The 17962-nt window shown below is 29.5% G+C and overlaps 1 protein-coding gene and 2 long non-coding RNA genes across 6 annotated transcripts in view; 2 read left to right on the top strand and 1 right to left on the bottom strand.

Annotated features, from left to right (window-relative positions):
- LOC145976101 (uncharacterized) overlaps positions 1–16257 on the top strand; it is a 78627-nt gene extending 62370 nt beyond the window's left edge. For 3 of the 4 annotated variants that reach the window (XM_083107051.1, XM_083107053.1, XM_083107052.1), the window contains 2 exons: positions 11868–13730; positions 14455–16257. In XM_083107051.1, coding sequence (XP_082963177.1) covers positions 11935–13730; positions 14455–14701 — 2043 coding nt within the window. In that variant the 5' untranslated portion in view covers positions 11868–11934 and the 3' untranslated portion in view covers positions 14702–16257. The remainder of the gene's footprint in view (positions 1–11867; positions 13731–14454) is intronic. The other variant, XM_083107054.1, reaches the window with a different exon arrangement.
- Positions 672–2634, bottom strand: LOC145975769 (uncharacterized). The gene is made up of 3 exons (XR_014440081.1): positions 2503–2634; positions 1015–1090; positions 672–736 (listed from the first exon to the last, which is right to left on the bottom strand). It is a non-coding gene; the product is annotated as an uncharacterized LOC145975769 (long non-coding RNA).
- Positions 2406–5124, top strand: LOC145975768 (uncharacterized). The gene is made up of 4 exons (XR_014440080.1): positions 2406–2650; positions 2803–3059; positions 4321–4480; positions 4589–5124. It is a non-coding gene; the product is annotated as an uncharacterized LOC145975768 (long non-coding RNA).
- Positions 16258–17962: the final 1705 nt, after the last annotated feature.

The raw sequence follows: 17962 nt of genomic DNA, 5'->3' as shown, positions 1-17962 counted from the left end.
AAATTGTGAAGATTCAAAGTTTCGACAATTTGTACAAGATGTATATATTGAATAATCACTTTTAAATTGAAATTTGCTTTCTTGTGCATATTAAACATTTCATAGTTAAAATAATTTACATAAAAACGTATACATATATATGTTTACAAGTAGAATTAAAAAATATTCAATGCTTTTGGCAAATAAAATTCATACACATTAGCTAAGAAATGTATACATAAGTGTATACGCTTTTGAATATAAATAAAGCTGCTGTTTTTTCTGATATTTTTTTATTATTTTTATTATTTTTTATTATTTTATTTTTTATTATTTTATTATTTTTATTATTTATTATTTTTATTATTTTTTATTTGATCTAGAATTCACCCTCAAAAGACGTAAATATATTAATGTCAGTTAAATTCCCTTTGTATCGATTTATTTTTAACTCTTGTGTTTTTTTTCTTTTAAGGTTTATCCTATTGTTTAATTTTATTTCCGAAATATCTCTCTTTGCATCATGCGAGATCGCGAGAAATTCGTCTTTCATTCGTGCATACCTGAAAGCGGCCAGAAGCTTGACATATGATCGCTTGAAAGGGCGACCTGCACAAGAGAATTCTTAAGAGGAGTATTTTACCTCGAAGAAGAGAAAGATGATGTCAAGTTAGTGGTCACTTGACATACTTACCACACCAGCTATTTACCAGGCCACAAAGTTGCATGCAGTTTTCGTTGATCGTAATCCAAATTCCTGCAGCAAAAATTGAGCGTATTGTACGTCAAATTTGGAAAAATTTAGAATGCTATAGAGAAAAATTCTATCCTGATTGGAGGATAAAAAAAAATTTTGAGACATTAAATTTCCTTTATATCAATCTTTGTTCTTATTTTTTATGCACACATTTTCGAGCGAACTTTAGTTGCCAGTATTATATCCTCTTTCTTACTTTCTTATAAAACTTATCGTGCTTGTGTTAAAATAGATTATGGGAAATTTATTTACACCGTGTCAAAGAATTTCGCGCTTACCTCGCATGCAAATGTACGAGCTTATATGAAAGTTTTTTCGTGATAAACAACATTCTTCAGGCATATATTTCATCACCTGTACTGCCAAAATGATAACTCGCATTAATGGTTGGATGAATGATTGAAGAAAGTATCGTACAATTGATGGATGAACTACGCGATTATTGCGATAAGAAGTTTGAAAATTTATATTTTCTGTGACTTGTTAAATCTCTACTAATGTTGTTAAAAATACAATTAAAATTTGTTTGTTTATTTAAATCATATTATTCGCCATATTTTTCAGCGAATTTCGAGACAGTTTTTCTTTTTTCTATTTTTTGAGATTGTAAATTAATTGATATTGCATGTCAAATAAATTTATCTTAATTTGATTTTAATTTGATAATTAATTAAATGTTTAATAATATAAATATTTTACATTTACATAATATAATATATATATATACTGAGTGTTAAAAAAGTCTGGAAACGGTCGAATATCTCGATAAGGAAGAGTTTTACTAGAAAGTGTTTCAGACAAAAGTTGTATGGCTTCGAGGGGGACATAACATGGTACCATTGGTTTGACCTTGAAGAGTTATTTGAAGGTCACGTGAAGGTCACTTTCAACTTTCTAAATGGGACACCCTATATGCTTTTGCATATTCTTGTACCTCATCTCGAGAGCTTTCCAAAACACTATAATTAAGTTAGTTTTCGTTAAGTACTTTCCGAGTTATGAGGCTTGAAATCATTTCTTAATTTTACATAAAATATTTTGTAAAATATTCATTTTTCGATTATCTTACCTTAATACTTTATGTACAAAATAATGAGAGAAATCAATTGGTGTAAAGAAAATACATAGTTATTTTTAAGAAAAAATATGTAATTGTTAATTGCAAATTACATATTTTTTTTTCGAAACAACTATGTTTTTTCTTTACATCAATCGATTCCTCTCATTATTTTGTACATAAAAGTATTAAGATAAGATAATCGAAAAATGAATATTTTACTAGATATTTTATTGTTTATGTAAAATTAAGAAATGATTTCAAGCCTCATAACTCGGAAAGTACTTAACGAAAACTAACTTAATTATAGTGTTTTGGAAAACTCTCGAGATGAGCTACAAGAATATGCAAAAGTAGGGTGTCCCATTTAAAAAGTTGGAGGTGACCTTCACGTAACCTTCAGGTGACTCTTTAAGGTCAAACTAATGACACCATCTTATGTCCCCCTCGAAGCCATACAACTTTTGTCTGAAACACTTTCTAGTAAAACTTCCTTATCAAGATATTCGACCGTGTCCAGACTTTTTTAACACCCAGTATATATATTAAATATAGTATTAAATGGTTGTGAGAAAAAAGCTAATAGCGTAGTTCATAGCATAGTAGCTTATATAATAGTTGTCAAAGCGGCTTATAATTTTCTGCAAGATAGGATCGTTAACAAAATTTGCAATCTATATGAAAGAAAAATCGTTGTATAATACGTCACTTTGAAGTCATATCAGCTTTCACAGATTGTCAAGACAATTAAATATCCCCGCGAACTAAAAGCTTTTCTATTTCAAGCGCAGTTCTCTTCATAAGCTGAATATGACTGATCTGGCAGAGGAATGGCTTTCAATTTTATGTTTCGAAAGGTTAATAATTCAGCTATCTTTCTTTTTATTCACATATACACATGTACATATACATATTTTATAGCATGAAGTATTTTATTTCATCTTATCCTGAACATAAGTTATATTCGTAAGACTTGAAAATTTATAAATTTATTAAATTTTTATATTAGAATCGTTATGCATGATTCCTAGAGAAAATACGTTAGAAAATACAAAAGAAACACAACGAATTTTCCCTCTTACTCACGAATGTTCTGCGAATCGCGAATCATGATTCACAAAAAGCATAGCATCTGGCACTATGTTAATTAACCGGAATTTCACGTGTGAAGAGTCGGAATCTTTGATGTGGCAAAACTATACAAAATTGCGGTTAAAGGGATCAAGTCAAAGAGAACACAAGCGTTGGGTTACGAAATATATTAAAGTATTGCGAAAATTATGTGTCTACCTTGATAGAAATCTTTCATAAGAAGCGTTAAAATTAAGAAAAGTAGCGGCCCTTTTTTTCAACCGACAGTTTTCATTGAAATCATATTCCTAGAATCGATCAATCAATTTTTTAATATGTAATGTGTTAACTCTTTATAATGTATAATGCTAGCTCGTTATTATAATCGTTGTCGAGTAATAAATTTATTCAAATTTGAATAGAGAATATCTGCCAGAAAAAAATGGAAGAGAGAGAGAGAGAGAGAGAGAGAGAGAGAGAGAGAGAGACCAGATTTCAATTTTTTCGAGATTTTTCCAATTTCATAAAATATATTTTGTTTAAAAATTAATTTATATATAATATTGTTTTTAAATTAATATATTTAAAATATTTGCACAAAATTGAATAATAAATATTTTGTCAAACAAAACGTTGTCAAATATGACTCTCAATATCGAAAAGATGAAAAATCGATAATATAATTCGATTGACATTAGACGATAAACTCCAAGAAGTTTACTTTAAAGACTCGTTAAAAAAAATGGGTCGAACCGAGACGAAATTTATGATGTCAATTATATCTATGGAAATTTACTCGATATTTCTTCTAAGTTCTTATCACTATCATGCTGACTAAAGATGATTAAAGCTCAATTTCACGGAACAATGGCAATTTATCATTTTATTCATCTTATGACATATTAATAGTTAAAATCAAATTTCAACTTTTAAATGATAAAGCTGGGAATGAAGAAAATTTCGTATAAATAATAGTTGGTATTAATTACTAAAAAAATTGCGTAATAATAATTTATTTTTCATACTTTAGTATAAACAATTATCATATCATTTTTAATTAATGTAAAAAAATATATTTATAATATATATTTGAGGATATTAAAAATCACTTTCTTTTTTTTTTTAGATTTTCTTTGAGCACTTTTTCGGACATATGTGATTACTTTTATTAATTATCTAGGATATCTAGAAAGATATGTAAATTGAAATTTGAATTATGTTATAAATAATATATCTTCTTTCGCAGAATTTATTTTATTAATTTTCAATTACTGTTAATTATTACATAAATTATATAAATAAGATACTTAAATTGGTTTCAGTTTTATTTTTATTATTACTTGTTAAGTACATATATTGATACATAATTTCTATTTTTGCCTATTAATTTTAAACATGATCGTTAACTTCGAAAATTAAGAGTAATTTTTAACAGAATATGTTTTGATTTCTTTAGACGACACAATAGCAACAACTGAAACCTTGCCGCTACAGATATTTTTGAATTGTTCAGCTTTATATAGAAGTGTTTCTCTGCCGAAGTAAAATTAAAGGAGATATTCTAGTTTGCTCGATAACGCTGTGAATCTCAAACGAATTAAACTATGATACTAATCGTTAGTTTTAATATCGAAATGAATAATTCCTTACATTATAAAAAAAAAAATAAATAAAACAGAAAACAAAAATTATAAACTCGGCATGCAAGATAAATTTTTTTTCAGATCTTTGATTATCTACAAAAATAATAACGTGCAAGACGTGACAATAGTTTGTATTGTAGAAACAAAAAATTACAGTTATATTAATTTTCGACTTCCGACTTTCGCGAACTGCGATATATAGAACAGAAACATTTACTCGCGCTAAAGACGATGACAATTGCATGGTCACACGATCGCACGGCCTTTTACGACGAATAAAGGCTAAAACAAGTCGACTAGTTTCTTTCGTGGAGGAGCAAACGTACCGCAAAAAGATGAGATGGTTATGAACGCAGCTTTTCCGTGGACCAAGAGACAATAGAAGCGCACTCGCGCGAAAACTCGAAGAAAACCAGAGATAGAACGTCTTTTTCGTAGTATAATCTTTTTTTATACTGCTTTGTTATATCCTTATTTATCTTTAACTCCCTTTTACTCTTATTATCTTTCTTTCTGCTCTAAATGATACATTTATTTTTTATAATAATTTTATTAGTAAGTGGGATTCATTTGATTAATTAATTGTTACTAATATCACACTTAATAATTGAAGTGTAAAAACTTGAAATATCAGGGACTCTATAATATATTGTATTTCTTTTAGATTTTGTATTCATATTTTGACTTTTTGAATTTTTCAAATGTAGTAATTTTTTTTTCAATATTATTGCGCATTTATTATTATAACATTCTTTTAAAATATTTCTTTATGTTTTAATATTATGTTATTTACCCTATTTCAATTCTACTTTTATTTTTCTTGCGTACATCATTTATTACGTATACTTTTATGTTGTTTTAACATTCTCTTTGCTAATACACTATATGTATAATGTGCTTTTTGTTAGACAGAATCGCGATCGTTTAATTTTTCCCCGAAATAACGCGGACAAAGTCGGTTCTTCTCACAAAGTAAATATTTTTCTGCTATTTCAATGAGTTTTGTAGTCTAGATTAAAAAAAGAGACACGTATTTTTTTATTTATTCCCTTACAATTGTTGAAAGAATACTCTTATAAATGAAATATTAATATAATTATAAATTAATATAATTATAAATTTATATAATATTATAAATAAATACTCTTACAAATGAAATACTAGTTTCAAGAAAAATTTCCCTTACAATTGTTAAGAAATACTCTTATAAATGAAATATTAATATAATTATAAATTAATATAAATATAAATTTATTAATATAATTTATTATTATATAAATTTATTAATATAATTTATTATAATTATAAATTTATTTATAATTAATATAATTATAAATTTATATAATTATAAAGGAAAATACTCTTATAAATGAAATACTATTTTAAAGGAAAAAATACGTATCCCTTATTCTTTTTTTTTTGACACAGATTATAATATACTGAAGACTCGTCAAAATCGGAGGAATACACTTGTGTTCTTTAATAGGCAAAGGCACGATGAGTCGAGATTGGAGAGTACATTGGAAAATTTCCAATACGCGATTTAACGTCCCTCAGATTGTTACCGGATTCATTTTTCTAGCCAGCTTGATCGATCGATCGATCTTGTTAAGAACTCTCGTAGCGATATATTGTTTCACGAAATATCGCGAGACTCCTCGCTGGCATGGGTAGTATCGTTGGCATTCAAACGCGATCTCATGCATACTGCATGGGATGTAAAGCGACTTACAGGCACAATGACGTCAGTGTCGTATAGAAAGGGTCGTGAGAAAGGGTTGGAGGAAGGGATGAGGAGAGTAGCGAGATCGAATCTTGTTTGTCGGCAGTCATTGCATTACACACCGGACATTGTGATACAGGCAGAATTAACACTTTAAACTCTATTTTCCTTTGGGGCAAAACGCGCATTCTCTTAATTTTATTGAAACTTTGAATTCAACATCAGCATGCTCTCGAAATTCAGATATAATAGATGTTTTCCGTTCTAAAATCTGCGGTCCTGCTACAATATACATTTAAACGAATTTCATTTTATACGACGCACTCTTTTCCACAAAATATCTGATCTTAATCTTGCACTAATCTTTATGTGTCAAAAATTAACTTCTCGGTGTTCTTTTTATCTTTATTCTTAAGATTAATAATTTCTATCATTCTTGTGTGTGTGTTTCAAAAGATCGATCTTTCGAATTAATAACTTTTTTATTTTAACTTTCTTTATTTTAATTAATAACTTCTTTATTTTAACTTTATTTTAATTCTTTATTTTTATTATTGAATTTTTCGGAGAAATCAAAAATACATTTAGCATTCTTTAATTTTAGAATCATCAAGAAAATAATTTCTAATAAATTCCTTTGTTCAAAAACGACAAAATAATGTTGTGTACAGTAAAATACTTTCGATATTTTATTATCTATTTGATATTATATATCGTCAATTTAGAATAACGATATTTTAATGTGAATGAAGAGCTACATTTATTGTGTGTCGATTACATTGTTATTGGGAAAAGTAAAACGACTTTGTCATTAAAGACGAATATGTCTATTTTTATTGTTTGCATTACAATTTTTATTTTGTTATTTAGATATATGTATTTTTTCCTTTGTCAAACAACAGAATCTAAATTAGACTAAACAGAATCAAAATCTTAATTATTATTCTTATTAAATCTAACAAGACAGACAAGAAAGACACAGTATTATCTTAATATTAAATTTGTTAAAGTAAATAATAAATAATAAATAAAAATAATAAAATAAATAATAAATAATAAATAATAAATAATAAATAATAAATAATAAATAATAAATAAATAAAATAACTAAATAAAAGGAAGTGCTAGATAAAAAGTAAATATATATTGCTTTTAATTTGCATAACGAGTTATCTATTTAAAGTAATAGAGGTACTTATGCAAGTCAGTTGTAGCTTTCTTTAATTACCGATTCTTTAACCAACATGGAAAAATTCACACTAAAGAGATTAGCATTAAAAGCGATGGGTTAGTTAAGATTAATTATCGTGCAGTGAGACGAATAATCTGGCAAGCACCGACCCGTGAGATTAGTGGTCTTCAATTGGCGCCGTTGTGATCCACAAATAGACACAATAACAACAGACAATAACAGTATAATGACCCTATGTACGAGTACTCGGATTAAACGTGGGTGTTCATCGGATGTCCTTCGGCAATCGATGCCTAGGGAACGTCAAGATGACTGATCTTCGCATGAGAATTGCCTTTGTCCAGCTAAGCTTAAAGGCTTGGTCGTAATAAATAATGTTTGTGTTTACTAACAATCTCTCACGATAATCGAAGCTATAGGAGTAGAATCTATTATTTTACAGACAAATTTTTTACAGACAATTTTTATTTTTACAGATGTATAACATTTAAAATAAATTTTAAATATTATACATTTATTTAATAAATCTCCTAATTATTGTTAATTATGTTAAATAGATATTCTTGTATTATAAATTGTATCACGATTTATTAGCGAGCAGTTTAATAAACTACAGTTCAAACTTATGCGAATTAAAGACAATTTTTGTCACATAATAAATATGTAAATAAATGGAAAAGTATTGGATTAAGTCCTCATCGGGGAATTTTTAAAATACTTTTGAAATTAGAGCGGAAACTGCCACAATTAAAATTGCGACATTTTATTTTTTTTCTATAAAAAGAGAAAGCTTAATTAATAATTAAGCTTCCCCTTTTTATAGAGAAAAAAAATAAAAGCTTAATTAATATTTACACAAAATATCGAAGGAATAAACTACAAATATTTTCTTAAGATAATTTGTTGCGAGAAAAAATATGCATGTCTATTGATCGAAAGAATAATAAGAGAGTAATCAAAGTATTCTGAAAAATTAATTTCATCCGGAAGTATTTTTGCGGATTAATCGCGAGATCGTTTGGTGGTGATTTATGCTCTCATTTTGCTCTCTAATTCCGTGTCGTCACTTTGATCGGCATTATCGCCAGTCGAAGGTCTTCGTCGATTTATCGCTTGACTTTTATCACTATAACGAGATCGTGCGCTCTTGTTACGACGACCCATAAAAAACTCATATACAAAAGTAACGCAAAAGTGCAAAACGCAAGAATAGAATGAAACAAAAAATTGCTTCATAAAAGTTATTATATAATTAATTAATTGGAATTATTGTAATAACTATTAATTGGAATTATTATAATAATTAATATTACTCTGCGTCTCTTATAAATATTTTGTTTATAATAAAAAATATATGTACATATATATAGTGTTAATAATTGCAATTATAATAAAACAGGAAATGGAATCCAGAGTGATAAAAGGTAGAAATATAACGATATTGAAATATTTAAATGAATATTGTTAGCTGTGTGCCATTTTTTTTGTTTTATGGATCTCACAATTGCAATCTTGCATCTTCTCCGTTTCATTATGTTCATATATCCGTGAAGAACAATAAAAACACATGCAAATGATTATCGTTACGAAAGCTTATTCGCCTCGACGGAAATAAGAATGTAACTAGGAATTGCGTAACATCGCTGCAATCGATTGGACTCGAATAAGTTGATAAGCAAAGCGGAATTAAACATTTCACGGAAAAATAGATATTTCTGATTAGCATGAATAATCGTTATCTTGCTCCAGTTAATTATATAATAAGTTGACAAATGAAATATTCGAGAAATGTTAAAGTCTGAGAGACAAAGATGTCACTAAATATTATTTCTATTTATAATAAAAACGTATAAAAATATTACGTAACACGAGCACGATTAGCATGTATTTACTATTTAAACAGATTGTAAATTTAAGGATAAGATTCTTAAATCAAATATATAATATGTATTTTATATATATATATTTTAGAGATAATATTTTTATTTATTCAAAAGAGAGTATAAGCAAGGAAGAGTGTATAAGTTCTATAGAAAAAATTATATATATCTATAAACAAAGTATGCAGCAAACTTTTATAGACAAAAAATTTTTGATTTTGATACAAATGACTCTATTTTAATCAAATGTAAGCATGTACATAAATATTTTGTTGAAAATTAAGTTTAAATATTATATACTTTTGCCAATAAAGTTTATTATTTCGTTATGACAGACACTATTAATAGGAATAATTTTGAATCATTATCTATAGTTTGTCAATTAGTTAACTTTCATTGAAATTCTAAATAATAATAGTGCGAAGAATGATAAAAATCTTAGAGAAAAAGAGAAAAATCAACGTTGGTGTAGAATCAAAATATATAAATTGTATTACTAGGATTAAAAGTACCGAGTACTTAGTTGAACGAAAAAATACATATATAAAGTTTCTCTTACTAGAGAAGACAAGTTTGTGACACAGCGACGACATCTTCGAAGAGTATCTCTACTGGATCATTGTGGATTTCTAGCAGTGGATTGACGCTCTGGGAAGATGCAATCTGAATTTTCGATGTGATTTTGTTCTTGAGACATTGATCCTGTGGAAGAGATGAGTGTTGCAGCGAAGCCGATAAACTTTGAGAATATTTGCTTTGAAGCTGTGAATATTGAGAGGCTTATTGAGGGATAACAGGAATAGAGAATTAAGAAAATTTATATGATTTTAATAAACATGCATTTTTTAAATAATTTTTGACATATTTAATATTTTTAATTTTTTTAATTTTAATATTTTTATTTTATCATGTAAGATAATTAACAATATAGATTATATAATATGTATCAAAATATATAACTGAATGCAGGGAGTTTGAAATTAATGCAGTTTGATTTTATAAATTTTCTTATCAATAGAAATAAAAAAATCCGTAAATGCCTAAAGACAATATAAAGATAACATAGAATAACATAAGACAATGTAAGACAATATAAAGACAATTAAAACAATCAAAAGTAAAAAATAAAAATAAAAAACAAAAATAAAAATTGAAATTAATTTTTAAGTTAAAATTAAATCCATGAAAGGCGCAAAGCACAATTATACAATTTTTACGTAAATATGCAAATTTAGTTGTGATGCGATGAGAAAGCTATGCTTGGAATCTATGGCAAAGAGTACTATTTTTGAAGCTGCACACAGACAATAATAACGTATTTTATTTGATTTATCTTAATTTGATTTATCTTAATTATCTTTATTTGACGTATCTTATTTTATTTTCTATCGTGAAAAAAAAATATTAAAAATTCTACAAACTTTTTTAATTACGTAATTTTTTTATGATTGGCTACATTTATTCAATATATATTAATTAAATCAAATATTTTATAATATATATTTGTGCTTTTCATTTTTTCTCTCTTCATTGTCTACCTCTTCATTATATTGTTTGCTGGTTTTCGTTCTCTGAAAAGATTCAGTTGCATACATTTTGCTTGTTTGTTCTTCTCCCTTCTTTGTTTGTCTGCTCTTCTGTTTACTTACCTGTTTACGGGCCATTATGCAAAAACGACCGACTTACATAAAACTTTCAGTGGACTTTATAATTCATTTAAACTTAAATTTGAAATTTTGTGAAAAAAAGTTTGTGCAACAAACTCAATTAAAAATTCGAATAATTCAACAATATGACATTTATAAGAAAATTTTACGGAATTAATAAGAAAGAATCAAATGGATAGAAACTTTTTTATAGAAAAATTTTCTACAGAAAAGATGCTATGAAATGAATTTTTTATAGGAAATAAAATAAAACATCTTGTTTGTGTTATTATTATTTATAAAATAATAGCGTCATGTTACTATTATTTATAAAATAATAACAAAATGTAAGACACAAAAAATCTGCTAAAAACATGCTAATATATTTTAATTATCTGTTTTTAAATAAAAGCTTTTTTTCCCTATCATTTTTTCCACTTTTTCTTTTTTTCTAGGAATTCAGAATTTTTTCCAATCTTCTAAAAAGAACGAATTAAATTCTATATTTCGTAACTCTTATCTAAATTAAAATAAATACGTTTTATTTTTCTTAATTTTGCCGAAGTTTATAATTATATTCCTTATTTATTTTTTAAAGCTTGTCGGTAAACACGTATTTATTTTATTAATAAATTTGCAATTTTCCAAGAAGAATTTATATGAAAGAAAAAGAAGTCATTAAATGATCAAATAATAATTTTCATTCATTTCCTGAAATGTAACATAATAAAAAGCAGATATATAATTATTAATATTTTTCCAAAAAAATTATTAATATTTTTAAAAAAGAAATAGAGAAATTTAACCGAAATTTTACCATTTTTCATCACGTGTTTATGATGCTAGTAGAAATATTAGTTACAACATATTCTTAAATGATATATAAGATTAAAAAAGTTTTCTTTTGTTTGTCTTCTAGTTCCGCATCGATCAAGGATATTTTATTGTCCAAGTATAGGAACTCTAGGAAATTTTTAATCGCAGAAATGGCGGCTTTCAATGGAGTTCGCGTGCTGCCAGATATACCGAACATGGAGACCTTAATCCAAGAGTTCGAGACAGGCTTCAGATCGTCCAATCGCCAGGACGTCGTTTCGGAATCGTCGATTTCAGGCGGCAGCAACTTTGTCAAGAAGATCGTCGAAGCTTACGAGTCGAGTGTTAAAGCATCTATTGAAAATACTGAGCAGGAGCACGCTAGCAAAAGATCCGGCCTTTTCAACACCATACGGAACCGGAAGAATGTGGAAAAGAGCGATTCAAGTCCCTCGATGTACAGCGAACTCGGCAGCAACTTGCGACGTTGGAGCAGTCTTAAAAATACATCGGAAATATCTTCCGTTTCGTCCACCGTCAAGAAGTATGATCTTGAAGACGATTTCGTGATGCCTAATCAATGTTATTCGAAGAGCTACAAAAAGACAGACATCTTAAAGACGTGGTCTTCCAAGATAAATAAGTCTGGTCTTATGAAAGAATTGATGAACATTCGACCCAATTCCTCGAAGAAAAGCGAAATCCTGGACGGAAGAGGTCAAGCATTCTACAGTCCCCCGGAAAGTGAGAGAAAGTATAAATCGAAAAACAATATGCCATTGATCTGCTCGAGTCCTTTGGAGGATGTTGACGATAAAGATATAGATTATATTGAGGATCCTCTTGACGATATCTTGACGAATTCTCATGATTCGAGCAACGCTAGCAATAATAGTTACAAAAACTTGCAAGTCGACTTGTACGACTTCGAGAGCGAAGAATGGGAATTATCTTCGACTTCGTCGCAATCATTGAATTCTTCTTCGAGATCACATGATGATACATCGAGCACAAAGAGTCATACCAACGACAATTTGTTATTAGAATCATCCTTTCAAGACGTCACCGTTATACCTTCTAAAGACGATTTAAACGATTGTGAGAACCAGGTCGCGGAAGAGATATTAGAACCCTCCTCTGACTTTATCCGGAAATTGCCGCAAGTGATCGGCGTTTCGTTGAAACGGCCAATCAAGATCGACAACGATACATCCATCACGTGGATACCGGTGCTGGATGAGAAGTTGCCGCAAAAGAAATCATTGAAGAAGCTATTGTCAATGTTTAATCGAGCTAAGCTATCATTAAACCACAGAAAGAAATCAAAGGAGAGGCAGCCGAAGAAGCAGCACATCTTCGACTCGGGATTTATCGAACAATGTCCGTCGGTGTCGTCTTCCTCTTCGCAACAATCCTGGTACTCTGATGCCGGTCACGTCGACAACAAGCCATCGACGCCGCCGACCTTCGGTACATTTGGCCGCCCGAAATACGTCAGTGAGCATTGTAATGGCAGGACAGTCAAGAGTCGCATGATGTTGGCCGAAACAGCTCATGCTTCGGAACTGGCAAATGATTTTGTATCTTTTGATCCGAATCCCTCGCACAGGACAACTCCCTTGGACAAAGAGAACTGTCAGGACGCCGAATCTTCATCGAAAAACACAGGTTCTTCGAAGGTTTTCTGCAAATATCCGTTGCTTCCTAAGCACCCCCATTTGATCCGTAGCAGCGTCCCCAAGCATCCTTTTGTCGCGTGGACAAAAATGGATCAGATAGAGGAGGAGGAAGCGATAGTAGAAAAAATGCAGAGTAGCGAAGAAATCGAACAGAAATCTGATGTGCTCGAATTGAGGTGTTCGAGTACGTTGCCGATACCTGTGCCTCAATCTACGTTGAATATTTCGTATCCCAGGATATCCGAATGCGCGGATTCCTCTGCGAATAACAACTATGACGTGCCAAAGTAATTATACCATAATAATATAATAATAAAAATTAATAATAATATAATAACATATATATTACTAATATGTTACAAAATTTAACATTGTAAGTATATATATTAAAATATACAGGGTGTCCCAAACTTAACGAATCAGCCGTTAATGGTAGATTCCTGAGATTATTTGGAAACGAAAATCTTAATACCAAAATGTTGAGGAAGATGTAGTTTCGGAGCTACAAACGATTAAAGATCACCAATCGGCGCGTTACGTTCTCCTGCTCAGGGATATAGCGCATCAAAGGGCCCGCGTACAGCACGATAATATCGATATCTATAGAGGGATCAATATAAAGTAAAAAATAGGATTCTGCAGTGAGCGCGATTATGTCTTCGATGCGACAGTAGTCAGTAGTTTGAACATTTTTATGAAGTCTTCCTCAGCATTTTGGTATTAGAATTTTCGTTTCCAAATGATCTCAGGAATCTGCTATTAACGGCTGACTCGTTAAGTTTGGGACACCCTGTATAATAATTAGTAATGATATAGGGCAGAGAAAATGGAATTTAATTTTGATTTTTTTATCTTTTGCTACATACGTCAGGATAAAATATATAGGTAATAGAATATATATATAATTAAAATAATAAAAACTGCTTTATTAAACAATACTTATTATTGCGACGCTTTTCGCAGCGCATTTAATTATTTTAAAATTAATAAATGCATGCATTATTATTGCAGTCCACTCAAGTTAACGTCGGCGCTCGATGAGGTCGTTTTTCGTCGACAAGCATCCACCTACGATGTTCCTCGACGTTCCTGGCTGTCTAGTCTTACAATGGATTCCTCGCCTCCCGTTTATAGCGATAACTTATATGAGGAGATCGTGCCTTGCATGCCTCGTTTTGCCACCGTGAGCCCGAAAAACTTCAGATTTTTCATATCCCAAGAAAAATCACGAGCGATCGAAAACAGCTTTGACAGCTAATAGAGTATCGGAAGTATTATCTTTCTCCCGAAAAAATTTTCGACGAGGTCGCATGATTAATTAACTCGTACTTGGTTTAAAAGCAATTAACTCTCTCTAAATCTTATTGATAAATAAGTTCTTCTTCACTTTTTTTAACGGAATATCTTAATCGATAAATATATTTAAGTTATTCGGAAAGCTTCTAGTTTAACGCTATTAGTTTTCATTTCAAATTACGATCAAATTTTTTGCAATCGAACGTTGCTTACTGAAAATTAATTTATAATCATTTATAATAGCTCATGATTAAAACTATTTCTCTACAAAGATCAATTTCACCGTAATATCAGATTGACGAAAATGATTTAGACTTGTGCATGGTTTACAGCGTTTATTGTTTGCGTTGTGTGAAATAGTCGAAAAATTATTAATTACGAATTTGCGCGTTAATTGGCAGACACGCTGATATTAATTGACATCGCAAATTCGAGAGCGCTGTTTACAATTATTCTTATTTCAGTAAGATTCCAATCTAACATTTCGATTAACGATTGAATTTGTTTAATGATCTAATGCGACTTTTGTGATAATATTCAGCAAAGTTGAATTCTAGATCTTCAGGAAACTTGTGTTTCCGTGTTAATCAATGTATTTTATAGCTCTGATTTCAATGATTTCTTTCAGACTATTCTTACGCGACTAAAACACAATTAAGAGAATATATCAATTAAAAATGGGTTCTAGAAAATTAAAAATTTTACTCGCATGCGTTCGTTTGTTCCTTTTGAAAATATCACGGGAATACTCAGAAAAATCTTTCCCCAAATGTAATGACGTCACTCGCAATTTTATTTCTGTAAATTTTCTACCGGAAAAAGAATAATAACGTTTCGCTTATTCGTTGTAAATACCGCATGACAATTTCGCATGCAAAATTGCATTTTTAATTTTCTTTTAATCCCCTTTACGTTTTCGTAAAATTTTATTTAATATAATCTTTTCGCCTCTCTCTCGCATCGTACGCAAAAGAAAGAAGAACTTTGACATTTGTAAACAAGTTTTCCATTTACTCTTATTTGTCTCTGTCTATGAAATTCGTAGCTTCCAATTCGCGACAGGTTCATGATATCGCGAAAATCTCGGTCATTTCTCGCGAAATGATAAAGATTCGTCCGAAAGGCTTGATAACATTGTACAAACTTAGGGCGATATCGTGTAACGCCACTCATATAGACGAAAATGCGCTCGTCGAGTCTTTCGTATTTCTTGCGGAAATATCGAAAAAGATCTCGAGGTAGCATCGAACAGTCTGTCATTTATACAATAACGATTTGGCAGCTCTTGACGTAGGAACCTGTCGATATGTTGCGATTTTCTTACAGTAACATTTCGATGTGATATTATACGTGCAATTGATTGCACATATTGATATGCGTTCAAGAAATTAATATATATTTTAGTACTTTTTATATCTTTTTTCATATTTTTATATATTTATGTACTTATACGTGTAATTCAGATTTTTCTTGTATAACGTCCTATCTTTTTTGCTCCAATAAATGCAGTACATCATATTCCAAATAGAGGATGGATTATTACTTACAATTTTATAATACAAATATTATACCATTTCCGACAACATCTATTTGAGTCATGTAAATTCTTAGATTATTTTCTTCATAATTATTTTTTTAGAAATCTAAAACATTTTGATAAATTTTATTTGCAAAGATTACGTGAATTTCTTTCTAAACTAATACGAAAAAATTGTGATCTTTCTCTTTTTTTAATATTTTAATTCTAGTGAAAATCTTTAATATTTTTGTAAACTTTCATATTTTTCTCAATTAGAAATATTTTTGAATGCTTCTCTTTGCAATGTTTATAAATTTAGAATTAATGATATGTGGAGTTCCGTCTTATCAATATTTTATCAAGCCATCGTTGATAAAATATCGATGAGATGGAGCTTTTGCGCAAGTAACAGGACGAAATCGGCACAAATTTATGCCTGATGGTTGATGTCAGCGTGATTTGCATGAAATTCGCCTCGCTTTAGTGCGTTATAACATTTGTAACAACAACCCTCCGACATACAGATGGTTGATTTACGGGACAAGGACGAGAATGTATGTTTGTAGAAACATTTTGCCGCATAATGCAATGGAAATTATGCGTGAAAACAAGGTAACGAGAAACGTTACCCTTCACGGTTACGCGATATGTTGCGTAGTTTTCCTAAGTAAAGCCATTCGTTTCGAAGAGCAGGTTGCCTGTTTAAGTTTTGTCACGCGATAAAGCTTCTACCCGAATCACGATCACTTCCCAAATCTGCGGGATGTCAAACCTTGCGCAATAACATGTCCCCTCGTAAATTTGTTTTCGTTGTAGCTCCAAGAACTCCAGTTTTGACATAATTTCTCAATTATCGTTCCTATTCGTTACGAATTATTTTAGTAATCAATAATAATGAATAAATAATAATAAATAATAAGAATAAATTACAAATTAAAAAATAAATAATATATAAACGGATATACAGGGTGTCCCATTTTAACATTCACACTCGAATATCTCGAAACCATGGCGGTTTCGGTAAAAATGTTTTAAACAAAAGTTGTATGGTTTTAAGGGGGCCATAAGATGGTGTCATTGGTTTTACCTTGAAAAGTCGTTTGAAGGTCACGTGAAGGTCACCTTCAATTTTTTAAATGGAACCCCTATTTTTTATTACTTTTTCTTGTATCTTATCTCGAGAGCTTTCCAAAACACTATAATAAAGTATTTCTTTATTGAGTACTTTTCGAGTTATGAGGCTTGAAATAATTTCTTAATTTTGCATAAACCATAAAATATCTAGTAAAATATTCATTTTTCGATTATCTTACCTTAATACTTTTATGTACAAAATAATGAGAGTAATCAATTGGTGTAAAGAAAACATACAGTTGTTTTTAAGAAAAAATATGGAATTGTTAATTGCAAATTACATATTTTTTCTTGAAAACAACTATGTTTTTTCTTTACACCAATTGATTCCTCTCATTATTTTGTACATAAAAGTATTAAGGTAAGATAATCGAAAAATGAATATTTTCTTAGATATTTTATGGTTTATGTAAAATTAAAATATTATTTTAAGCCCCATAACTCGAAAAGTACTCAATGAAGAAATACTTTATTATAGTGTTTTGGAAAGCTTTCGAGATAAGCTACAAGAATAAGTAATAAAAAATAGGAGGTTCCATTTAAAAAATTGAAGATGACCTTCACGTGACC

This window comes from Camponotus vicinus, unplaced genomic scaffold (assembly GCF_025532165.1).
Source record: "Camponotus vicinus isolate PSW18456_S1 unplaced genomic scaffold, iyCamVici1.0 SCAF_8, whole genome shotgun sequence".
NCBI lineage: Eukaryota > Metazoa > Arthropoda > Insecta > Hymenoptera > Formicidae > Camponotus > Camponotus vicinus.
This window is presented reverse-complemented; position numbering and strand designations above follow the sequence as displayed.